Below are 22,244 nucleotides of genomic sequence, written 5' to 3' on the forward strand. Positions count from 1 at the left end.
GGGGTGTCTGACTGCGGAAAGCAAAGATGGAGTTAAGGCACCTAACGAGGAATCTTCCCGAAGTGCTTAGTTAATGGTTTTCTACCTGTAACCCGTATTTTTAAGTTTCCAAAAAGATTTTTTCTTCATCAGTATGTGCCACTTTTTAGCTGACAGTCACTTTTAGACCTCTTCACAATAGTAGTTAGCTGTCTTCCCATATTACTGCAGAATGGTGGCTGTGTTGACAAGGCTGTGTATTTAAGGTGCTTTCACAGTCTCTTCAAATTACAAGTCACTGTGCATCACAGCCCTCTGCAGTAGCTAGTAAACTTGAATTGCCCTGGACCTACTGTTACACTTCACACAGGAAAACGTGAATGTTTCTATAGAAGAACTGTCTGTCCCTTGGGTTTAAAGACACAAGTTACAGCAGTATTACTGCATACGGTAATAAAACACGTCACGCTGCGGGAAAGCAGCTATTAAATGCTGCTTGCATGGAGTCTAGTTAGTAGTCAAGTTAGAATATACTTCAATGACAGTGATTACTGAAATTGCTATGATAAAATGAGGTAGCCTTCGCGTAGTGAATGACTGTAGGCTCTGGAATTAAACTGCTTGGTTGACTCCCAGCTCTACCATGGAACCTTGGGCAAGTTACTCTTTTACCTTTTAGAGAAGGATAATACTAGTACTTACTACCTCATAGAATTGTGAGGGTTAAGTATGACGTGCTGTAGAACAATGGCTGACTCCTGTTGAGCTACTTTAGGCATAGCTCAGTATTTAATATTTCATCTTTAGAAACTGGTCTATATATTAACACTACTTTGATAAAAAGTTAGGAACTTGTATAACAAAAGGAAAAACAAGCACCGGTCATACCGCCTTTATTTACATTGTATCTATGTTACATTGTATATTCAATATAGAAAAAATATGAATACATTCATAGTATTCTTTTAATTTGGTAATTCCACATTGTCAAATATTGACTGTTTTTATATTGGGTTTTTTACCCAATTTTAAAAAAAGGAGGAGGGATGGATCTGGCAAACAAGTCTTATTGTGTCTTCCTATTGGTATAATAATAGTATCATATTTCTCTCTCTCTCTTTTTTTAAAAGATCCCAATTTTGAAAAGATTCGATTAAATTGCTTACTGGCTTAAGAAGTGTTTTAAAAGATATTCATTCTTCCCCCAAGAAAAATTTTAAGGTAGACATCTTAAAACACCTTGGTGATCCAGGAGAAAATTTATATTCTTTATAAAGGGGTCAGTGCTGAAAGAAAATCAAGTGGTAGACTCCACCACACAATGGTTCTGCATGTACAAAAAAAAGGAGACCATATTAACATAATTACGCTGGAGAAAAAAAAACAATCCACACTTAGAGATTAGGTTTCTTTTAAAAATCCATGTTGCAAATAGAATCAATGATTATCTCTTTTGGACCTAATACTCTCATTAAATGGTTCAAACTCACAAATCAGTGCTACAAAATACAGTATTTTCTATCGTTTTTAGTTATAGTGTACACTATGTACAGAAAGACAAGAGTTACCTATCTTCAACTAAACACAAATGAAAAAACAAGCCTGTTAAAAACCAGAATCAGGACTTATAAATAGTGCAGAAAATGCAAACGCCAAAAAAACGATGCCTCCTATGATTGTCACTGGAAGAGAAGGAAAAAAAAGTTAAATAAGGTAAAGTTCCTATAGCTTGATAATGTACAAATATCAGGGAGCTACGATGTTGCCCATTAATCTTGGAATCTAATAAACCTTGAAAACAAATTATAACCACTTCACTCTGTTTACAGGAAAGAACACATGCCTGACGCTGTACAGTGAGAAGTAGTTTCTTCTCTAGCACTGTTTTGAAAAGTGACAAAATTACACAGTAAATGGAGAAAATGCTGACAAGCAATGACAGAACTGTAACTCATTTTAAAACCCATTTATAAAAGGGAATGTTGGACAATTCCTGACTATTAAAGAGACTGTATTTAGCCCATCTTTAGGAGCTAACAGTTTCTTATAGCTATATAAGAAATTTTCAGCAGAATCAGTAAATATGGTCTCCACCTATGACTTCCCAATCTTTCAGGACACATTTTTAAGGTCAAAAATTTCTCACTTCCACACAGTGATTTATTTTTAATATCCACTGGCTGTGAAAATATGTTGACAAAAAGCTACTATGAATTCAATTACACCTTTTAATGAATTTGTATTTTACTGACATCTACACAAGATAAACAGTTTATATTTGTAAGACTAGGGGCAATACTTAAGACCTCAGGACCTCTAACACATCTTAATTACAAAGGCTGGGTATATGTTAGAAGTAAAAACCTAAATGATAAAAGCTAATTCCCTTTTTCTAATCTCTAAGTGATTCTAAAAAAAAGTGTTTGCTTTATAAAAAAAAAAAAGACTTACCAGTTCTGACAGAGATTTTTTGTGCTATCATTCTCCCTCCAATGACTGCCAGCCCAGTGCATAAGCAGTGGCCCACTGTTCCACCCACTGCTACACCAAAGGGGTCCTGGAAACAAGCACACCTAGCATTAATTTAAAACCAAGGGGGAAAGTGCTATTTGAGAAAAGTAACTACAAAGCAGCACTGAAAATGGAAGTCAACAACAGTGAAAAAATCATAAAACAATTCTAAAAATTCATGTGTATAATTTATGAAAAGAAATTATACTTAAAATCTTTTTTTACTAAGCCACTTAATGTAACATGTACCAACTGTACATATTACAATTAGGACTAGACCTAAAAAGAGAAAAAAATTAATTTGTAAAGTTAAAATAACCCTAATGAAAAGAAGCTATTCAGCCTTTCAGCAGTTATTAAACTTCATTCACAGCCAATATTATGTGCCAAGTGCTAGGGAGATTGTTACGCCAGACATGTCTTCCCTCAGGTACTGTTTGATACTGTGAGAAAACTAAGCCTTGATGATACAGTATGACAACCTCCCTGCAGGCAGAGACCCAGTCTCCCTATTCTCAATGTATCCTCAGTGCCAGGGAAACAGTATTCTTTAAATAAACACTTGCTACCAGAGCAGGCTGCAGGCACTCAGATTTCGGGGATCAGTCAAGGTTTTCTGGAAAAGAGCCCTGAAGAATGAGCAGGAGTTGGCAAGACAGTGTGATTTTGTTTTGTGGGGGAGGGAAGCTGAAGGCAACATGCCAGCAGTAAGATACCTATAAAGAACGTTAGTATTTCTAGAGAGAATCAAAAATTCACAATTGAAGAGCCCAGCAAGGTAGGTGGGAGGTGGGTCAGGAAGGCCCCTTATAAACTTAGTAGACTTAACCCTAAGACACTTATTAGTTTTTAGCTGAGGAATAACAACAGATTTATGCTTTAAAGGTCTAGTGTACAGAACAAACGAGGGGAACAAGCCTGAAGGGAGGGTGATTAACTGGGTGGCTACTGCCATAGCCCTGATAAGAAATGATGGAGGCCTGGATTCAGATGGGAGAATACAGGCAGAGAAAAGTAGATGGACTGGAGAGAAATCAAGAAGCCATATAATGAAGGTCAAAGACTACAGCCTTCAGTGTGGATTATGCCTGAAAGTGTACAAAACAAAAATCCTCACTAGACTGATAAGCAAATCATGATAAATGGGGAAAAAAATCGAAGTTGTCAACAATTTCATTCTATTTGCATCAACAGTCAATGTCCACGGAAGCAGCAGTTAAGAAAACAAATGACGTATTGCGCTTGGGCAAACCTACTGCAGGAGACCCCTTTAGAGTTCTAAAAAGCAAAGAAGTCACTTTGATGATTAAGGTGCAACTGACCCAAAATTTCTTATAGCTATGTAAGAAATTTTCAGCAGAATCAGTAAATATGGTTTCCACCTATGATTTCCCAATCTTTCAGGACACATTTTTAAGGCCAAAAATTTCTCACTTCCACACAATGATTTATTTTTAATATCCATTGGCTGTGAAAATATGTTGACAAAAAGCTACTATGAATTCAATTACACCTTTTAATGAATTTGTATTTTACTAACATCTACACAAGATAAACAGTTTATATTTGTAAGCCCTGTTCTTACCGTCTCATGCATGCAAAAGCATCAGAAAAAAGAAAATAAAAAGAACTGATGCATTTGAATTGTGCTGGCGAAGAATACCGAATATACCATTGGCTGCCAAAAGAACAAACAAATCAGTCTTAGAAGAGATACAAGAATGCTCCTTAGAAGCAAGGTGGTGAGACTTCAGCTTGTTTACTTTGGACACACATCATCAGGAAAGATAAATCGCTAGAAAAGCTAAAGGGTAAAGTCAAGAGTAAGTGAAGGGAGGAGCCACCAGGGCTCCTCAAGTAAATCAATGGGGGTAACGAAACGGGACAAATCAAAGATGTGACATCAAGTGTTTCCAGCCTGAATGAATTATGGTAATACCAATGTGATAAAAAATGTAGGAGCAGTGGCAAGTGGAGTTAAAAGTAAAGTCCAGGAGTTAAATTAGATGGTGAATAAGCAACAGGATTGAATATAATAGCGCTGGGAAAGAATGCAGGAGAAGAATGCTGACAACACAATTATGAGGAAAGCTACATTCAAGAGATGACAGAGGAACAGGAGTCCAAAGGAGACTGAAAAAGTGACCAGGAATTTATCATCCAAGAGGACCCTTAGTGGTTATGGTTATTGCCAATGGTGCAGCAAACTCAAAGCACTAGATCACTATTACTGGTAAGGTCAGAAACTAGATTCCAATGAGTATAGGCAGGAAAGTAGAGCCAACTCTTGTTCCTATCATAGCCAATAACTTTGAGATTGGAGGGAGGGAAAGAGAGTGGTATTCGGAAGAGAAGAATTGAGGAAGGAGGCTCCTTTTTTTTTTTTAAGATGAGAAAAACTTATGAATGCTAAAATGCTCACAAAATGGGGCTGAGAGAAAGCAAAGATGTAAAGCTATTAAAGGGGCTAGGGATGGAGGGCTGGGATCCAGAATATGACAGGAGAGAAAAGACTTCCACTGTAATTGGTGAAGTAGGGGTAATGTTGTCTGTTGTGGAGTGGACAGTGTGTGTCAAAGACTGGAAAATGGAAACAATTTGAAACATTACTGTGAAAAATCAGAGTGGGACTATTTTTCTCAAATCCTGTTTGTGTTTTATAGCTTCTAAAACTGGTATCCCAGAAGATGGTTTCATTCTGTTTACAAGTGCTACCTGAAAAATCATTGGATTAAATAAAATTTTAAAATTCCTTCAAGATTTTTTAGTCTTTGTTAATTTGTATACTGAATCTTCAAGAAAAGGGATATATTATTTGCCAAATTTACCTGACCCTGGCACCTCCTTTCCTCCCCTTCCCCCAATGCCCGTTAACATCTCCATGGACTCTAGGATCCTGTGAAATCCAGTTTGAGAAATACTAAATCGTGTTGGAAGCTGAGCGAAAGCTGCATACTAAAATGGATTTAACTAGACGACTGCATGGTTCACACAAAAAAATCAGGAATGGGAAAGAAACAGACAACCATTATTTCTACCCCAGAAGAGTCCACTAAAGACCGCTGCAGTGCTGGTAGTGTGGAAGGGTGGCCAACATGGGGTGCTTAAGATGTCAGGGACTATGCTAAATGCCCTGCATTATCTTACTTCATCCACAGAACAGCCCGAAGTGTAGAGGATCCCCATTTTCAGATAAGGAAATGCAGGGAGATGAAGTAATGTGGTCACAGCAAGAAGCTAAAACCCAGGCAGCGTGTGTCACGCTGCTAGAAGCAACAGACCAAAGTAAACCGTACAGACAGGGCCAGTCTTGAGCCTTTTGCAAGTCACTCTGAGCCATACAGAAGACAGTACAGAGAAAATGCAATGATTCCGCCAGCATGATAGCTCACCACAGCAGAACCACCACCACCACAGCAAAACCGTCACTTTCAAGTCCCAATTCTGGCAGGAAAAAAGGCTAGAAATCAAGAAAAATATAGGGCACATTTTTAAAGAAAGCTTGCTTTAATATATAGGAACCAAATGAAAAATCAGGTTCCCCCCCCATTTTTTTCCCCAAAATACAGCATTTTCAAGGCTTCTCTAACAAAACTGCCCTGTCTCAACTAGTTTAGTCCTAGCCCTCAACACTTCGCTTTATATTTTAAATTGCAACCTGTATGACAGAACTTTTCTAGTAGACATTTCCTAGGAGTTGAAAACAAATCCAAATCAAGCCTGTCATCTGAATCCTACCATCTGATAAAAAATGCCATTTAATAGCTATTAAAGTAGATAATAAGACAGTTAAGATCAAGAAAAGCCTGAAGAGTAGCTACTGCTTTCCATTCTGAGTAAATCTTTATCTGTGAACAATAACAGACACCTCATATAAAATTTCTACTACTTCTCTCAAAAGAATGATTTAAAAATTTAAAAACGAGGTATTTTTAAAATAAGTGGTATTTAACAATTATGAACATGATATAGTAGAACAAGCTGGATGGCAGACAAGACAGCCTTAGTCAGCTCTAATCTTTGCCTCTGTGATCAACTAGCTTATGTCATTGGCCAAGTCACCCAATCTTTCTGGGCCTCAGACTCTTAATCTGCAGAGCAAATGCAAGAATGGGGACTTAAACCATTCTGGAGCTAAGACAACAAAAATTTTCTAAACGGAAACAAATCACTCACGGTAGCAGTACTCAAAGACAAGCACTGTGAACATTTTTATTTCCTTAAGTCTTTTGTTTTTTGTGTATCTTTTAAAAATAAACCTGCTTTTAAAATAGCTCATTGTTCCCTATCATTAAAGTTTAAAAGCGAATATTCAAAGAGCTTCGTAGACATTTGTAAATAATGGAACCAGTACCCCTCTGGCTGAACACTGAGGCTACTCCTAATTTTCCACTAGCAAAGTTGCAATAAATACTGGCAGCCCCTGGGTTGCAAACATCCGACTTAGGGACAACTTGGACTTGCCCTTTAATGTTACATAATCTGCCCTCACTTTGAAACGACTGAACCAACCCCTACTGTCAACAAATTCTTCATCACCATCACCTTCACTTGCTGCACGTGCAGCTGTTACATCACTCCAAAGGCTTCAAGCCTTCTCTTGCACTGAAAGTAAGGTGAAATGCGAACTGTACGCGCCTATTCTGACTTACCTACAAATTCGACTTAACCCTTCAAGACACAGGAACCGATCTCATTCATGACCTGGGGACTGCCTGTATAGGTAACGTTTGCACAAGCACTCAATTATTCCTTAGCATATGAAATGGAGGAAACCCTGGAGGCATAGTGGTTAAGTGCTATGGCTGCTAACCAAAGGGTCGGCAGTTCAAACCCACCAGGCACTCCTTGGAAACTCTATGGGGCAGTTCCACTCTGTCCTATAGGGTCGCTATGAATCGGAATCGACTCGACGGCAACAGGTTTTGTTTTTTTTTTTTATATAAAATGGAAAAAACAAATGATAACACTTGTAAGGCTTTAGGTATGTACTCCCAAAGTGACCGTCAGTAACATTATACCAGTTTATATTCTCAACAAGTATGCAAAGGGAAGTTTTGAGAAAAGAAAAGCAAGCTGAGAAGACAACTGCCATGACATCATTTTAGCAAAACTAAGGGTAAGAGGAGTCAACAAGATGACTGTAGAAACTGGTAGAAAGTTAATTACAGAGACTCGCAGGACCATCACATCTAAAACCAAAGTGGAGATAATCCCTCAGCCTACCTTGACTCTGTCCAGTGGTCTCTGGAGCAACGTAACTAAAATTCATTGTAATGTAGCCTGAGTAGCAAAAGCAGTCTTCCCTCAAATCTCACTCACCTCTCTAGCTGCCAAGACGATTGTAGTTAGTTGAGAGCGATCACCCCATTCTGCTAAGAATGTTAATGTAAGAGCCTGTACAAAGATGGGTGAAATAAAATTCAACCACTTTTTCTGAGGTATTGTTGTGCTTGTGGCCGTTTCAACATCTCCTGGTCCATTTAAGAGTTTAGTTCGTTGAAGCTAAATTAAAAAAAAAAACCAATGACATTAATACCAAAATAGCACAAAATCAATCTTTTTAAGGTGTTTGAAGTGTTTACGTTCTGTGGAAGATGCTCCAAAAGAACTAAAGTGTGACCCCAAACTTCCCCTTTGAAGCATTAGTTTCACACAGCAACAAATGCTATATTCTTAATTCTTCCATTCCTCCCCAACAAAATAAACCTAACAATATTTACCAACCACTTACTATCCTGGGTGCTGTTAAAGAAACATGTAAAATGATAAAAATATAGTTTTTGCTTTTCAGGAGCATGTAACTAATCTAACTAAGGAACCTGATTACTCATGTTCAGTACTCACCTCTCAGCTTTCTTCCTCCACCACATTCACACTAACCCTAACAGAAACATATTACAGCCAGCTAGAAGGATGGAAATGAGGTAAATAAGCTTCTGTTGTGTAGCCTACACACACCACACATACCACTGAAAAACCTCTGCCTGGTGCCTTTTTGGTCCAGATATTTAGCAGTGCTATGACTCACTTCTTCATCTTTCTTCTTTATTTCTGCTTGAACTTCTTCTAGTTCCTCTTGACCCTCATCTGGGCTCATCTTTAAGCCTTCTCGAAGCATTCGAATGCCAAAAATGGCAAATAATGCAGTGGAAACATAGTATGTATACACCCTTGGGATGACGGTGGTGGCATAGCCAAATAACACTGGAAGAAAACGCAACAGTACACCTGGTTAACTATCAGGCATCATAACTGGTCAAAGGAAAAATTAACTTCAGAAATCATAATTTACCACACTTTCAAAGGAAAAATGTTTCACATTAGAAGCTAATCTAACATAATAGCCTTAAATCATTCCACTTGTTTTTATATGTAGCCTTTGCACAAGCACCTATTTCCTCAGTATGAGGAATGAGAGAACCGAAAGATAAACACTTCCAAAGCTTTAGATATTAAATCTATACTATTATACTGATTTATATTCTCAACAAATATAAAAATGAAAATTTTGAGAAAAGAAAGAAACCAAGCTGAGAAGAAATTGCCACATCATTTTGACAAAACTGAAAGAAAGAGGAGTCAGTAAGATGAGTGAAAATACAGCACAATACTGAATATTCCACCAACACTGAACTCCTAGGTCTAGCGAATGACCTAACATAGCTTATCAAAGAAATCACTGGTCCAGCTGAAGATGGTACGTATTCCACTGGTCCCTCTCATAAGATCCCGAACTCCCCTTCAGTCATGTTCAGCCAGGGGCTAGAACGCCACTTCTGTTGTGCAGGGCACAGAACTTTAGGTAAAAGGTTAGCCTTGATGCCCAGTAAGGATCTCAAGATTTTATAACCTGGTAACTAGACCATTTCATGCATAGGTGATATTTCTTCATTATACATCTTTAAATTGTATAGTGAAATATCATGACAAGATTCTCATATGGCATGAAACAAACCCCTGGGTGGTGCAAACAGTTAAGCACTCAGCTACTAACTAAAAGGTCGGCGGTTCAAATCTACCCAGGAGTGCCTCAGAAGAAAGGCCTCGGATATACTTCCAAAAGATCAGAGTCAAAAATCCTATCGAGCACAGTTCTACTCTGAAACACATAGGGTCACCAAGAGTCAGAACAGACTCTATGACAACTGGCTATGGTTTTTTGGATATGAAAACTAATAATTCCTTATAAATGTATTAAAATGTTTACAACAGACTCAATTTTATTCATTACCTTTCCTACTGATAAGCAAAGATGACAACTGTTTATGAAGTTATACAAAAAACTATACTTGGAGCTACATCAAGAACCCAAACCTTAAATATGAAATACATTTACATCTGTAATATCAGCTCAGTAGTTAAAGGGCCAAAAGATCCCACCACACATACACAGTAAATGCAAGTACTCCTTACTTCGCCAATTCTTTTTATAAAAGGGGTACGACACTTAGAAATCTGCCTGAACATGAAACGTGTAATACATACACAAACTATTTTCCCGACTGCATTATATTACAAAATTGAAAAGAAGCAGGGACTCAGAGACTTGTACACCAATGTTCACTGCAGCACTATTCACAATAGCCAAAAGGTGGAAACAACCAGAGTGTCCACCAACAGATGAATGGATAAACAAAATGCAGTATATACTATACATATAAGGAAGTATTACTCAGCCATAAAGAGAAATGGAACTCTGATACATGCTATGACAAGGATAAACCTTTAAAAACCTGCTAAGTGAAATAAATCAGACACAACAGGGCAAATATATGATCCCACTTATATGAAATACCCAGAATAGGCAAATGCACAGAAACAAAAGTGTATTGGTGGTTACCAGGGGCTGGGGAAGGAGGGAATGGGAGTTCTTGCTGAAGGAGTGCTGAGTAAAATTCTGAAAATGGATAATGGTGCACAACATGGTGAACACAATTAATGCCACTGAATTATATACTGAAAAATGGCTAAAATGGCCACTTTTAAGTGTACAGAGCAAACTTTGTTACATATATTTTACAATAATTTTTTTCTAATTGAAGACTTTAAAATCATGTTTAGAGATGTAGCAACCTATACTTCTGTACCCATCTATATTTGTACTATGTATATGTACGTGTACACCTTATATATACACATATGCATATATGTGTGTATGTATATATACCTACACACACATCCTTAGAAACTGTACGGGGCAGTTCTACTCTGTCCTATAGGATCACTGTGAGTTAGTATCGACTCAACAGCAATGGGTATATGTATATACACACAAGCACATATATGTGTATATCAATTTGATACATAGGAGTTGCGGTTAAGGTCACAACCACTAGCTGAAAGTCTGGCAGTTGGAACCCACCCAGAGACACCTCAGAAGACAGGCCTGGCTATCTGTTTCTGAAATATTACAGCCCTGAAAACCATATGTAGCAGTTCTATTCTGCACACACGGGGTTGCCATAAGTCAGAATCAACTCCATAGCAACTAACAGCATATGATAAAGATATATATACATGAATGTGTACATAGTTATGCATAATTTTATTTATAGATAAGAAGAACGCTAACACAGATGTTAAAGTAAATGAGGTAATACGTTTAACAAGAGATAAACCTGGGTAAAAAGTATATATTCTTTGTACTGTTTTGCAACTTGGTAAATTTAAAATTATTTCCCTGAAAAGGCTGTTAAAAAATTAGAAATGAAATGTACCGAAACTTTTTAACTCTCCTAAAATTAGTCTTCCTTTCATCTTCAGGTAATCTTTTAAAAAAAAGTTTTATTTACTGACACAATACCAGATTTTCTTCTGCATATTACATTTCTAAAAAGAGCAAAAAAACTATGGTCACTAACTTTGTTTTTCTTCCCCTGGTTACTGTTCCTCTTTGGAAGCCTCTCCTCTGGGACACTTTTGCTCTGGGAACAATATGACACCTTATTTCTCTTTCAGCAAGTGTTTTGTATCAAGTCAACATGGAGCTCCCTAATGGGCTGAGCCTTCTACCTCTTGACAATGGCAAAGCACCAAGAAAAATATCTGCAGTGAAGACAGCAATTTGGGAATCACTTCTTTATTATTGGAGCCTTGGTGGTATAGTGGTTAATAGCTCAGCTGCTAACCAAGTCAGCAGTTCAAATCCACCAGCCGCTCCTTGGGAACCCTATGGGGCAGCTTCTACTTTGGCCTATAGGGTCACCGTAAGTTGGAATCAACTTGATAGCAATGAATTTTTACTTCATTATGACTACACTCAGAACACTTGGTGAGGACATTAGTATAAGGGAAAGAAATGGCCAAGGATAAAGCCATGGGGAGTATCAATATTTATAGTACAAAGAAAAATTTCCAGAGACAGAGGAATGTAACTAGAAACACATGCTGTCACAGAAGCTACAAGAGTAAAAAAATGGGAATTCCCATGAATGTGTTCTGAGGGGATCAGTAAGATGCAAACTGAACTTTGTATTAAGGGAGGCTGATTATTGGAGCCTTTACAATGGTGTGAGAGGCGGAAATGAGACAAGTGGATAAGCAGCAAAAGGGAAGGAAGGTCATGAGGAGGAAGAGGAGGAGTAACAGTAATAATATAACTATGAGGTAATACTCCTATCATCCCTGTCTCAGGGCACAGAGCTAAGTAAGGGACAGAGCCTGGATGTGAAGCCCGGCAGTCTGCGCTGTACTTAGCCCTACGCTGTACCCTATGCTGAGGTACGGTAGAGACAACAGATGCAGATGCACAGTCCACGAGCTAGCATTAACATGCCCCCAAGGGTACACAAAAACTTTACAAGCGTACATGGAATCAATGGTTTTTTAAAGAATTAATTTCCAGAGTTCAACTGCTGTATTTACTCTTTGCTAAAACTCATCTGCCTGAAAATGCTGGTGGTTCAAGAGTCATGCAGGGTCTCCTTTCTCACATCCTTTCTTCACAGTTGCCCTTTGCCCAATTTACAAAGTTTCCTTTTACCCAGCTTCCTATGGTGCATTTCCCCACCATGTGAATAAATACGTATATCCCAGGGCACCAGAGAGTATGTTTGAAATACTGGTGTCAAGTTAAGTCTCCTCATCATAAACCAGAAGTAGGCCTTAGAGTCTTCTTGTCTTATACAAGCTTCTAATAAGGTCAAAACATTAAAAATGGGGTATTTTGGCCTCAGTTAGGATGGAAGGAATGATAACAATTTTCATATAGAAATTATGCCTCTCTCATCCCCCAACCTTACCTATCACAGTCACCATGAGTCAGAATCTTTTTTTTTTTTTTTAATAGTCAATCAAATGGTAACATAAACAGGGAATCTGACTAAGAAGAACATTTTCATTCCTTTACCGTAATGGGTAAGAATAGCTTAATGGAACACGAGCTGAAAGTGACTCCTCAGTTATTGATTACCTCCTAAAGGTCCTTCAATAGGAAAATATGCAATTCTCTGTGGTTGCTTGACTCCTATTTCTGAGATATCAGATATAAACAAGCTTATCCGGATCAAACGGAAAGCAGAAACAAAGCAAAAGCAAGGATAAAAAACTGATAAATAAATGAGGAATGTGTATCTTGGCTGTAAAGGGCTGAAAATTTCATTGTGAAAATACGACATAGTTTTTAGGAGTGTATGTACTAAAACCATTTTCCGTTCACTAAATTCTGGAACTTAGACCAAATGCCAGATACCATTTATTAGGTGCCATCGAGTCAGTTCTGGCTCATAGCAACCTTATGTGCAACAGGACAAGACCCTGTCCGGTCCCGCACCATCCTCACAATCACTGTTACGCTTGAGCCCATTACTGCGGCAACTGTGTCAATCCATCTTGTTGAGGGTCTTCCTCTTTTTTGATGACCCTCTACTAAGCATGATTTTCTTCTCCAGGGACTGGTCCCTCCTGCCAAGTACCATGCATTCCCCTTAATTCAGTAAACGCATTAGGGGGAAGACAGCACACTCACCTGATAAGCATGTCATTAGGCCTAAGGCAAGCATAGCACCAGCCAACACTGTCAGACGGTTATAGCGCATTGCCATAATAGCAGCTATAAAGAATGTCTTGTCCCCCAGTTCAGATACAATGATAACTGATATAGCAGCAACAAATGCATGGATAAATCCCAGATTCGCTTGGGTGGCTGGATCTTCATTATTAGTATGAACCGGAGCTGCTGGCGTGGCACCTTTCTATAATTAAAAAAAAAAAAAAAAAAGTTACTTTTTGAAAAAATCATTATTTAAAATCTTTAGCTTCCATGTGAATAAAATCCAGTTCTTCTGTCATGCTCAGCAGACTTACTGTCTAATTACTTTAAAAACCATCACTAATGATGGTAACCTCTGACTGGCAGTTGCTACAATGTAGATTTATACACAATTCTACAATTTTTAATGAAAAGGACAGTCCAGACCAACTATTTCCATACATCAAAACTGCCTTGTTTTCTAAGTATTTGTGATTTGAGATTACGTTCTTAGCTATGTCTCATTCAAATATTTATGACCTAGCTATGTTTATCAAATATTCAAGTGGCATGAAGCAGAGAGAAATTCCATTTAACACTTTAGAGGATAAAGCAGGATCCAGGAAGTTCTCCATAGGCTAGAACAACGGTTGACTCTCCCCAAGATGAGGCTTAATAATGTGGTCCTATGCTGAAGACTAAAAATATCCTAAAAGGTAATTTGGCCTAATAGAAAAGACAAACCACAGTCTTCACTGGCATTAAGGTCATTTTAAGTTGATGTGACAAAGCTTCCAAAAGGGCAATAAGCAGTTTACTTCAAGGAGTCAGTGGCAAGGCCAACATCATTCTGTGCTGCTCAGCCCTCAACCAAAGTTCTGAACATGGTTCTAAGACACACTTGAAGAGGACACTGCCCCTCTGACGATCGACCAAGATGGAAAGGAGACCCTAACCTGGGGATCGGCAAATGACTGGGATGGGGGGCCAAATCCAGCCCATGCAAACAAAGAATGGTGTCTACGGTTTAAAAGCATTGTGGGAAAAAAATAAAATACAGAGAAAAAGAAGATTATGTGACAGAGACTGACAGATATCTTATGTGGCTCGCAAACATGTGGGCCTACAAAGCCTAAAAACATTTACTCTCTGGCCCTTTACAAAAAAGTTTGCAGACTTGGGCTCTAACATCATCAACTGAGGGGCAAAGAAAGACAGTAACTGAACGTCTGCATGTATCCATTCCATATGTTCCCACGACTCAGAGCTAAAAAAAGTTACAGCTTAATATGTTGTTGTCAGCTGCCATCAAGTTGGTTGCGACTCACAGCAATCCTGTGCACAACAGAATGTAACACTGCCCAGTCCTGTGCCATCTTCATAGTCATTGCTGTGTTTGAGACCATTATTGCAGCCACTATATCAATCCATCTCATTGAGAGTCTTCCTCTTTTTTGCTGACCCTCTACTTTGCCAAACATGATATCCTTCTCCAGGGACTGATCCCTCCTGATAACATGTCCAAAGTATATGAGATGAAGTCTCACCATCCTCACTTCCATGCAGCACTCTGGCTGTACTTGCTCTGAGACAGATTTGTTTTTCTGGCAGTCCGTGGTATACTCAACATTCTTCGCCAGCACCATAATTGAAATTCATCAATTCTTCTTTGGCCCTCCTTATTTATTGTTCAGCCTTCACATGTATATGATATAATTGAAAATACCATGGCCTGAGTCAGGCACATGCCAACTTAGTATAGAGAAAGGGTTTCTACCGCAGAGAGCTACCTGAAGCTGGGATGGACTACTACAGAAGATAGTAAATTCCCTTCTCAACACCAGAGTTCCAAACAAGGCAACCACTACTTACAGGAAACAGGCTAGATCAGTGGTTCTCAATCAAGGGCAATTCTGCCTCCCAAGAGACATCTGGCAATGTCTCGATGGCACCCAAAGACAACAACAAAGACATTTTTGGTTGTCACAGTTGGAGGAGGAACCACTGGCATCTAGTGGGTAGAGGTTCACAGACACACCCAGTGCCACTGAGTCGATTCCGACTCACAGCAACCCTATAGGACAGAGTAGAACTGCCCCATAGAGTTTCCAAGGAGTGCCTGGCGGATTCGAACTGCCAACCCTTTGGTTAGCAGCCGTAGCACTTAACCACTACGCCACCAGGGTTTCCAGGTAGAGGTTAGAGATGCTATTAAACATTCCTACGATGCACAAGACAGCCCCCGACAACAAAGATTATCTAATCCAACATGTCAACAATTCTGAAGATGAGAAACCCTGGGCTAGATAAAATCACTTCCAATCCTAAGAGCCTATCTATAATTAATTCTTAAAGCCTATGATCCAGAAATCTAAATAGGAAAAAAAAAAAAAAAAAAAACTAAGAAAATGTATAATTTCTGTCAGGACAGAAACAGTATTACACTTACTACAAAGACCCTAGTACATATGTCAGAGATACAAATAAAAATTCTTAGTGTGTATGTCATTCCTTAACACATGGCAGAAATTTGACTCCCAAATTCCACATTTAAGATCAGAATAATTTAAGTATTACTCAGACTAAACTTCTGAGCTAAAAATTAGGGCAATTTAGAAAATACTCATGTTAGGATTAAATCCAAAGGGCAGCCCTGACAGCCACTTCTTGATTAAGCAAGTATCATTTTAAGGGATTCTAGCTTTCTCTCCATTACCATTTTAGCTCCAACTATGTTGACGTTCTTTTTAAAAGGAGCTTCCTTTTTCTTTCAATACCCTATGAGCACTATTGTTGTTAGGTGCCATCGAGTTAGTTCTGACTCATAACAACCCTATGGTACAACAGAATGAAACACTGGTCCTGCACCATCCTCACATTATTGCTATGCTTGAGCCCACTGTTGCAGCCGCTCTGTCAATCCATCTCATTGATGGTCTTCCTGTTTTTTGCTGACTGTCTACCAAGCATGATGTCCAAAATGAAGGCTGTAGTCTTTGATCTTTATGAGTTAATGCTTCAAGTCCTCTTTGCTTTCAGCAAGCCAAACTGTGTCACCTGTGTAACACAGGTTGTGAATGAGTCTTCCTCCAATCCTGATGCCGTGTTCTTCTTTATATAGTCCAGCTTCTTGGGTTATTTGCTCAGCACACAGATTGAATAAGTATGGTGAAAGGAAGTAACGCTGACAGCACACCATTCCTGATTTTAAACCGTGCAGTATGAGAATCAAGTATCCTAAAAAATAAAGGCATTTCAACTCAGCTCTTATTAGAGTAACATTTTCCTCTTGGATATACTTTTTAAATGAAGGAACCTCATGGTAAAATATTTAAGATCTAAAATCCAAGAAAAAAATCAGGAATAAATCTGTACCATTTATGATCAATTAGCTCTGAGCTCAAACAGAAAATGTTCATGTTTTAAATCAAACCACAGGAATGATCAAAACTACCTATCCTCGTTGTTTTATAAATAAAACCTTGGACACATTACTTAGCCTCTTTTCCTATATGAAATGAGAAGGATAAAATAAAACCTGCCTTAAGTGTACAACAAAACAAAACTAAAAAAATACATCTTCCCATATACAGAACACGAGAAAAACCAAGTTGTAGCTTTGTTATATTCTTAGTGTTTATGGCATTCCTTAATGGGACCTCAGCTGGTCCCAGGTGGCCAAAATTATACCATTAAATATCAACCTACAATCATGATAAAAATATTTAAAACAGAAGTATTGGTATTGTGAAGATTTTTAAAAATGAAAGTGTCAATAGAGAAAGAAAATCATCAATTACCATTCATTTATTGTTAATCAAATGCCTAAGTGCTTACTATGTGCAAAAATCATCTCCTTTTTCTAACTCACCTTCACAGTGATACAGTGTAATGGTTAAATACATGAGCTCTGGAATCACAATGCCTGTGTTCATATCCAAGGCAGTACCAGTTACTAAGTGACCTTGAGCAAATCAGTATACCTCCCTGTGCCTCAAGTTTCATCTATAAAAAGGGGATACCTACACCTCATCCGGTTGTTGTGAAGATTAAATGAGTTGATACACATGAAACCCTTTGAATGATACCTAGTACACAGCAGACAATTAAAATTACTGTGTAGCATGACACACGGTCAGTTTCATCTTCCTAAAACTAATTTCATCATGTTATTTCACTAATGTTTAAGACACTGTAACTACCCTTTTTATACAGAGAATGTAAAATTTATACACGTAATTCTGGTAACTAACACTGCCCATCTAATCATGTACTCGTTCCCCAAATGAATCTTATACTCCATCCTGGAGGGTGAGCCAACAGAAATATGCAAACTACAAAGGCCAGCCACATGTAATTTTAAATTTTCTTGTAGCCACACTTAAGCAAAAAAAAAAAGTAAAAACAGCCTTCCCCAACAATTCTAAGCTTAAGGATCCTGTCCCCCTCAAATAAAACAATGCATACTGCAGGCAATGAATCATGGCAGGTACATGACAGAAAGTTTAAAACAGAAATACTCAAGGAGTTAATCTAATCCTTTTGTATTAAGAAACATGTATGCTATGGATTGAATTGTGCCCCCTCCCCGAAATGTGTCAGTTTGGCTAGGCCATGATTTCCAGTTACTGGGTGGCTGTCTACTATTTTGTGATCTGATGTGATTATCCTATGTGCTGTAAATTCTAATCTCTATGATGTTGAGGCAAGAGTAGAGGCAGTTATGCTAATGAAGTAGGACTCAATCTACAGGATTCAGCTGTATTTTGAGTCAATCTCTTTTGAGATATAAAAGGCAGAATCTAGCTGCGGGCGGGGGGGCACATACCACCCCCCTGGGGTCCCTGTGCTGAGAAGCTCCTAAACCAGGGAAAGATTAATGACCAGGACCTTACCCCAGAGCAAACAGAGAAAGCCTTCCCCTAGAGCTAGCACCCTGAATTCGGACTTCTAGCTTCCTTAGCTATGAGAGAATAAATTTGTTTATTAGAGCCATCCACTTGTGGTAGTTCTGGTACAGTAGCACTAGGCAACTGAGATAGAATTGGGTTCCAGAAGAGTGGGTGCTGCTTTAACAGATACCAAAAATGTGGAAGCAGTTTTGAAACTGAAAACAGAGAGGCTGGAGAAGTCTTAACGTGCCTAATAGTAAAAGGCACTGGGTTTTGTATAATAGTAAAAGCCTTTAAGGGACTTGGTGGAATTATGGACATCGAAGACAATTCTGGTGAGGACTTAGAAGAAAGTGAAGAAAGCTGTTACACTGGAAACAGCACAGATAGTGAGAAGCAGCAGAATAGAAACAGTAGCAGCAGAACCTGGAGACTGACAGGAGACAGCATGGGAACTGACCTGTAGAGCAAGAGAGCTAAGTGCCTTTGCACCGGAGGCTTCCTGGCAGAGTGGCGTGTCTCCAGGCACTTACTGGTAGAGTTACACTTGCCGACCCACGGAGCAAGAAAGCTGAGTGCCTTCCAGCAGTCTGGCCAAAGGTTACTGGCAGAGTGGAGTGCCTCCAGGTAATTACTGGTAGAGCTAAAGAGTTTTGGAACACTTGCCCAAGCAGGGGAGATGTGGGCAGTGAGGCTCGAGGGGCCAAGAGGCCAAGAAACCAGGAACCAGAATCTAACAGACAAGGAACTCAGAAAGCAGAGATGTCTCAGTCTCAAAAAGTAAGGCCATGAACTGCAAGATTTCAAAGGGTGGGGTCACTGCCTCCTAGCTTTCAAAACTCAGTTCTGGACCAGCTCAGCTCCGGAGTGTAGGGCTGCCATTTACAAGTGCCAGTGGGATGGGGCCAGATCTGCTACCCAAAGCCAAAGGGGCTGGGCTGCCATGCCCAAGGGGCAGAAGAACAGGGCCTGCCTGGGCTGAGGGGGTAGGGTCACCACTCAGAGGAACTATGAGAATGGGGCTGCCTAAATCCAAGGGGGCAGAGTTGTCATTCCTGTGGGCCTGGAAGGCAGAACTGAAGCCCAGGGCCAAGGGACCTCCACCTAGAATCTGAAGAGTGTGACCAGCACCCAGAGTCTGGAGGGTATGGCCGTTGCCTAAATGGTCTGAGAACAGAGGATTATTTTCAAGGCTTGAGAGCTAATGTAGTATGTTCTCCTGACTTATTTGGTACCTGTTATCCCTTCTTTTCCTCCAATTTCTCCCGTTTGTAACAGAAATGTCTACCTTGTGCCTGTTCCACCACTGTACCTTGGAAGCAGCTAACTTTAACTTGTATTCTAGATTTCACAAATGAAGAGGAATTTTGCAGAAGATGAGATTTTGGACTTGGTGTTAAGACCTTTGCTATATGATGGGGTGAACTGTTTTACATGTGGCACTGACATGAACTTTTGGGGGCCAAAGGGTAGTAGAATGTTATGGATTAAATTGCATCCCCTAAAAGTATCATGTGGCTGTTCACCATTTTGTGATCTGATGTGATTATCCTATGTGCTGTAAATCCTAACCTCTATGATGCTAATGAGGCAGGATTAGAGAGTTATGCTAATAAGGCAGGACTCCATCTACAGGATCAGGTTGTGTCTTCATCAGTCTTTTTTGAGATGTAAGAGAGAGAATCCAGCAGAGAGGAGGGGGGCTTCACACCCCCTAGAAAGAAGCACCAAGAGAGGAGTGCATCCTTTGGACCCAGGGTCCCTGCACTAAGAAGCTCCTAGACCAGGGTAAGACTGATGACAAGGACTTCCCCCAAAGCCGACAGAGAGAGAAAGCCTTCCCCTGGAGCTGGCACCCTGAATTTGGATTCCTGGTCTCCCAGAATGTGAGAGAATAAATTTCTTTGTTAAAGTCATCCACTGTGGTATATCTGTTACAGCAGCACTAGATAACTGGCACAATGTACAAACTTAAAACTATCATTTGTGAGAATGAGACAAAATGGACACCCATCAGCAGGGAACTGGTTAAAAAGATGACACGTCCTTATAACCAAATATTACGGACCTAAAAATAAGAGTGTCTCATATATGTTGATGCGGTAAAATCAGTAAGATAAGTTTTTTTAAGAAGTGCATATACTATGTACGTAGTCATTGTGTGCATGGGGGGAGCATACACTGGAATGTACACAGTATATAGATGGTTGTAAATACATGCCAAATCTCAGGGAACAGGTAACATTGGGTGCTTCCAAAGAATCAGAATGAGTAAAACAGAGGCTGGCAAACTTTTTCTTAAAGGGCCATTTAGCCTTGTGAGCCATACATTCTGTTTTAACTACGCAACTCTATTGCTTGAAAGCAGCCCTAGACGATATTTAAATGAAGAGGTGTGGCTCTGTCCAATAAAATGATTTACTAGAACAGGTGACTGGTGGCTGACTGTAGTTTGCTGATCCCTGTACTAGAATACAAAAAGGAAACAGACATACTTTTCACTCAACATTCTTTGTGCCTTTTAAATTTTTTTTACCAAGTACATGATTACGGGGCATGTGTTGTACACCACTTCAAAACTTCCAGACCCAACTTCTTACCCCAGCTGTGGGGGACCAATTCTTTGAAGGCTCTGACTGGCTTCAGATAGGTCCAGCCAGAAAGCATCGCTCTACACTTACTTGTTCACTACTATAAGAGAGAAATTTTCCTAAACCTTTGGTCAAACTGAAATGTCTGAACTAAATCCACATTTCTAATACATTCAGAAGATTTGAAACTGAAGCTAACAAAGTCTGCTCTTCAGCCTCTTTATCTAAACCAGCAATTGTGGGCAGCTACAGAGGGAAGTATTTTCTCTTCAGACAAGCCAAGATATGAAAGAAATGCATTCCAAAATAGTGGCTTTGATGTAAATACATTTATGATCTAGCCCCAGCTTTACCTGAAGCTCCCAGGCAACCGGAAAGGTATCATTTAAACAAGCAGAGTTTAAGGAGGAAGAGTCCTAGCACCAGCAAGAGCTGGTACACACATCTACAAGAAATATTTTGCATCAAAGATGACAGCCCAAGGAGTGTTTTATTTCAAACTTTTAATAGTGTATAGTAAGCTTTCTGTGACTACGACTTGTAACCTCTCTGCCTTAAGTTTCTATGAGCAGCCCCTGTAACCAATCCCATAGTCCATTTGTTTAATGTACCCAACAGAAGTCCTTTCCTCACCTATGACCTCATTTAAAAACTAACCAATTATGCCTTACCCCTATATAACCTTTGTCTTGAGACCCTTTCACTGTAAATCACCATATTTTCACTTATGTGAGCTAGTGGCTTCCTTCATCTGGATTAATCTTTATGCTGAATGATCCTCTGAACTTTGCCTGAGTAGTTTTTTGCTATGACAGTTTAGGGGCCCACCCAGGATTCCAAAAGTAGTCCCCCTCTTCAGTAGAGACTCTGAGGAATTGTAGGATCAGGATTAGTGCCAATTTAAACAGCCTTTTGTACTCTGGCCGGCTCTCAAAACCTTTGAGTGTAGAGTTCTGGAGGTGAACCCTTCTCCAAATTCAACCCCCCACTCTTTGTGTTGAGGGTTTCTCAGCATTTACGTAGCTTCTGTCTCATTTTTCTGTTCAATGCCTTGAACGTTAACGTACAGGCACGTTGAATGTTTGATTTCATGTGTCTAACTTCTGCTGTATTGAATTGGTGAAGTGAATGGTTAGTTTTGGTTGCCATCTAATGGATTTTTCTTGACAGAAGACAAGGCTGGTCTTTTCATTTTCTTCATTCTCTGTGAGATGCATTAAGCTCCCTGTTTCTATCTTACATTAATTAGGTAACACCAACGGCGGGTGGGGAGGTGTTACAGCCCCTCCCTGTTTTGTG

The 22,244-nt window shown here is 39.3% G+C and overlaps 1 protein-coding gene across 2 annotated transcripts in view; it reads right to left on the reverse strand.

Moving 5' to 3' along the window:
• Window positions 1-1,110: 1,110 nt before the first annotated feature.
• Window positions 1,111-22,244, reverse strand: part of TMEM165 (transmembrane protein 165) — a 42,422-nt gene continuing 21,288 nt past the window's right edge. For both annotated transcript variants that reach the window (XM_003415930.4, XM_023555069.2), the window contains exons 2-6: window positions 13,460-13,685; window positions 8,522-8,697; window positions 7,813-7,995; window positions 2,431-2,536; window positions 1,111-1,661 (exon numbers count right to left, since the gene is read on the reverse strand). In XM_003415930.4, the coding sequence (XP_003415978.1) occupies window positions 1,585-1,661; window positions 2,431-2,536; window positions 7,813-7,995; window positions 8,522-8,697; window positions 13,460-13,685 (768 nt within the window). In that variant the 3' untranslated portion in view covers window positions 1,111-1,584. The remainder of the gene's footprint in view (window positions 1,662-2,430; window positions 2,537-7,812; window positions 7,996-8,521; window positions 8,698-13,459; window positions 13,686-22,244) is intronic.

This window comes from Loxodonta africana, chromosome 5, assembly GCF_030014295.1.
Source record: "Loxodonta africana isolate mLoxAfr1 chromosome 5, mLoxAfr1.hap2, whole genome shotgun sequence".
NCBI lineage: Eukaryota > Metazoa > Chordata > Mammalia > Proboscidea > Elephantidae > Loxodonta > Loxodonta africana.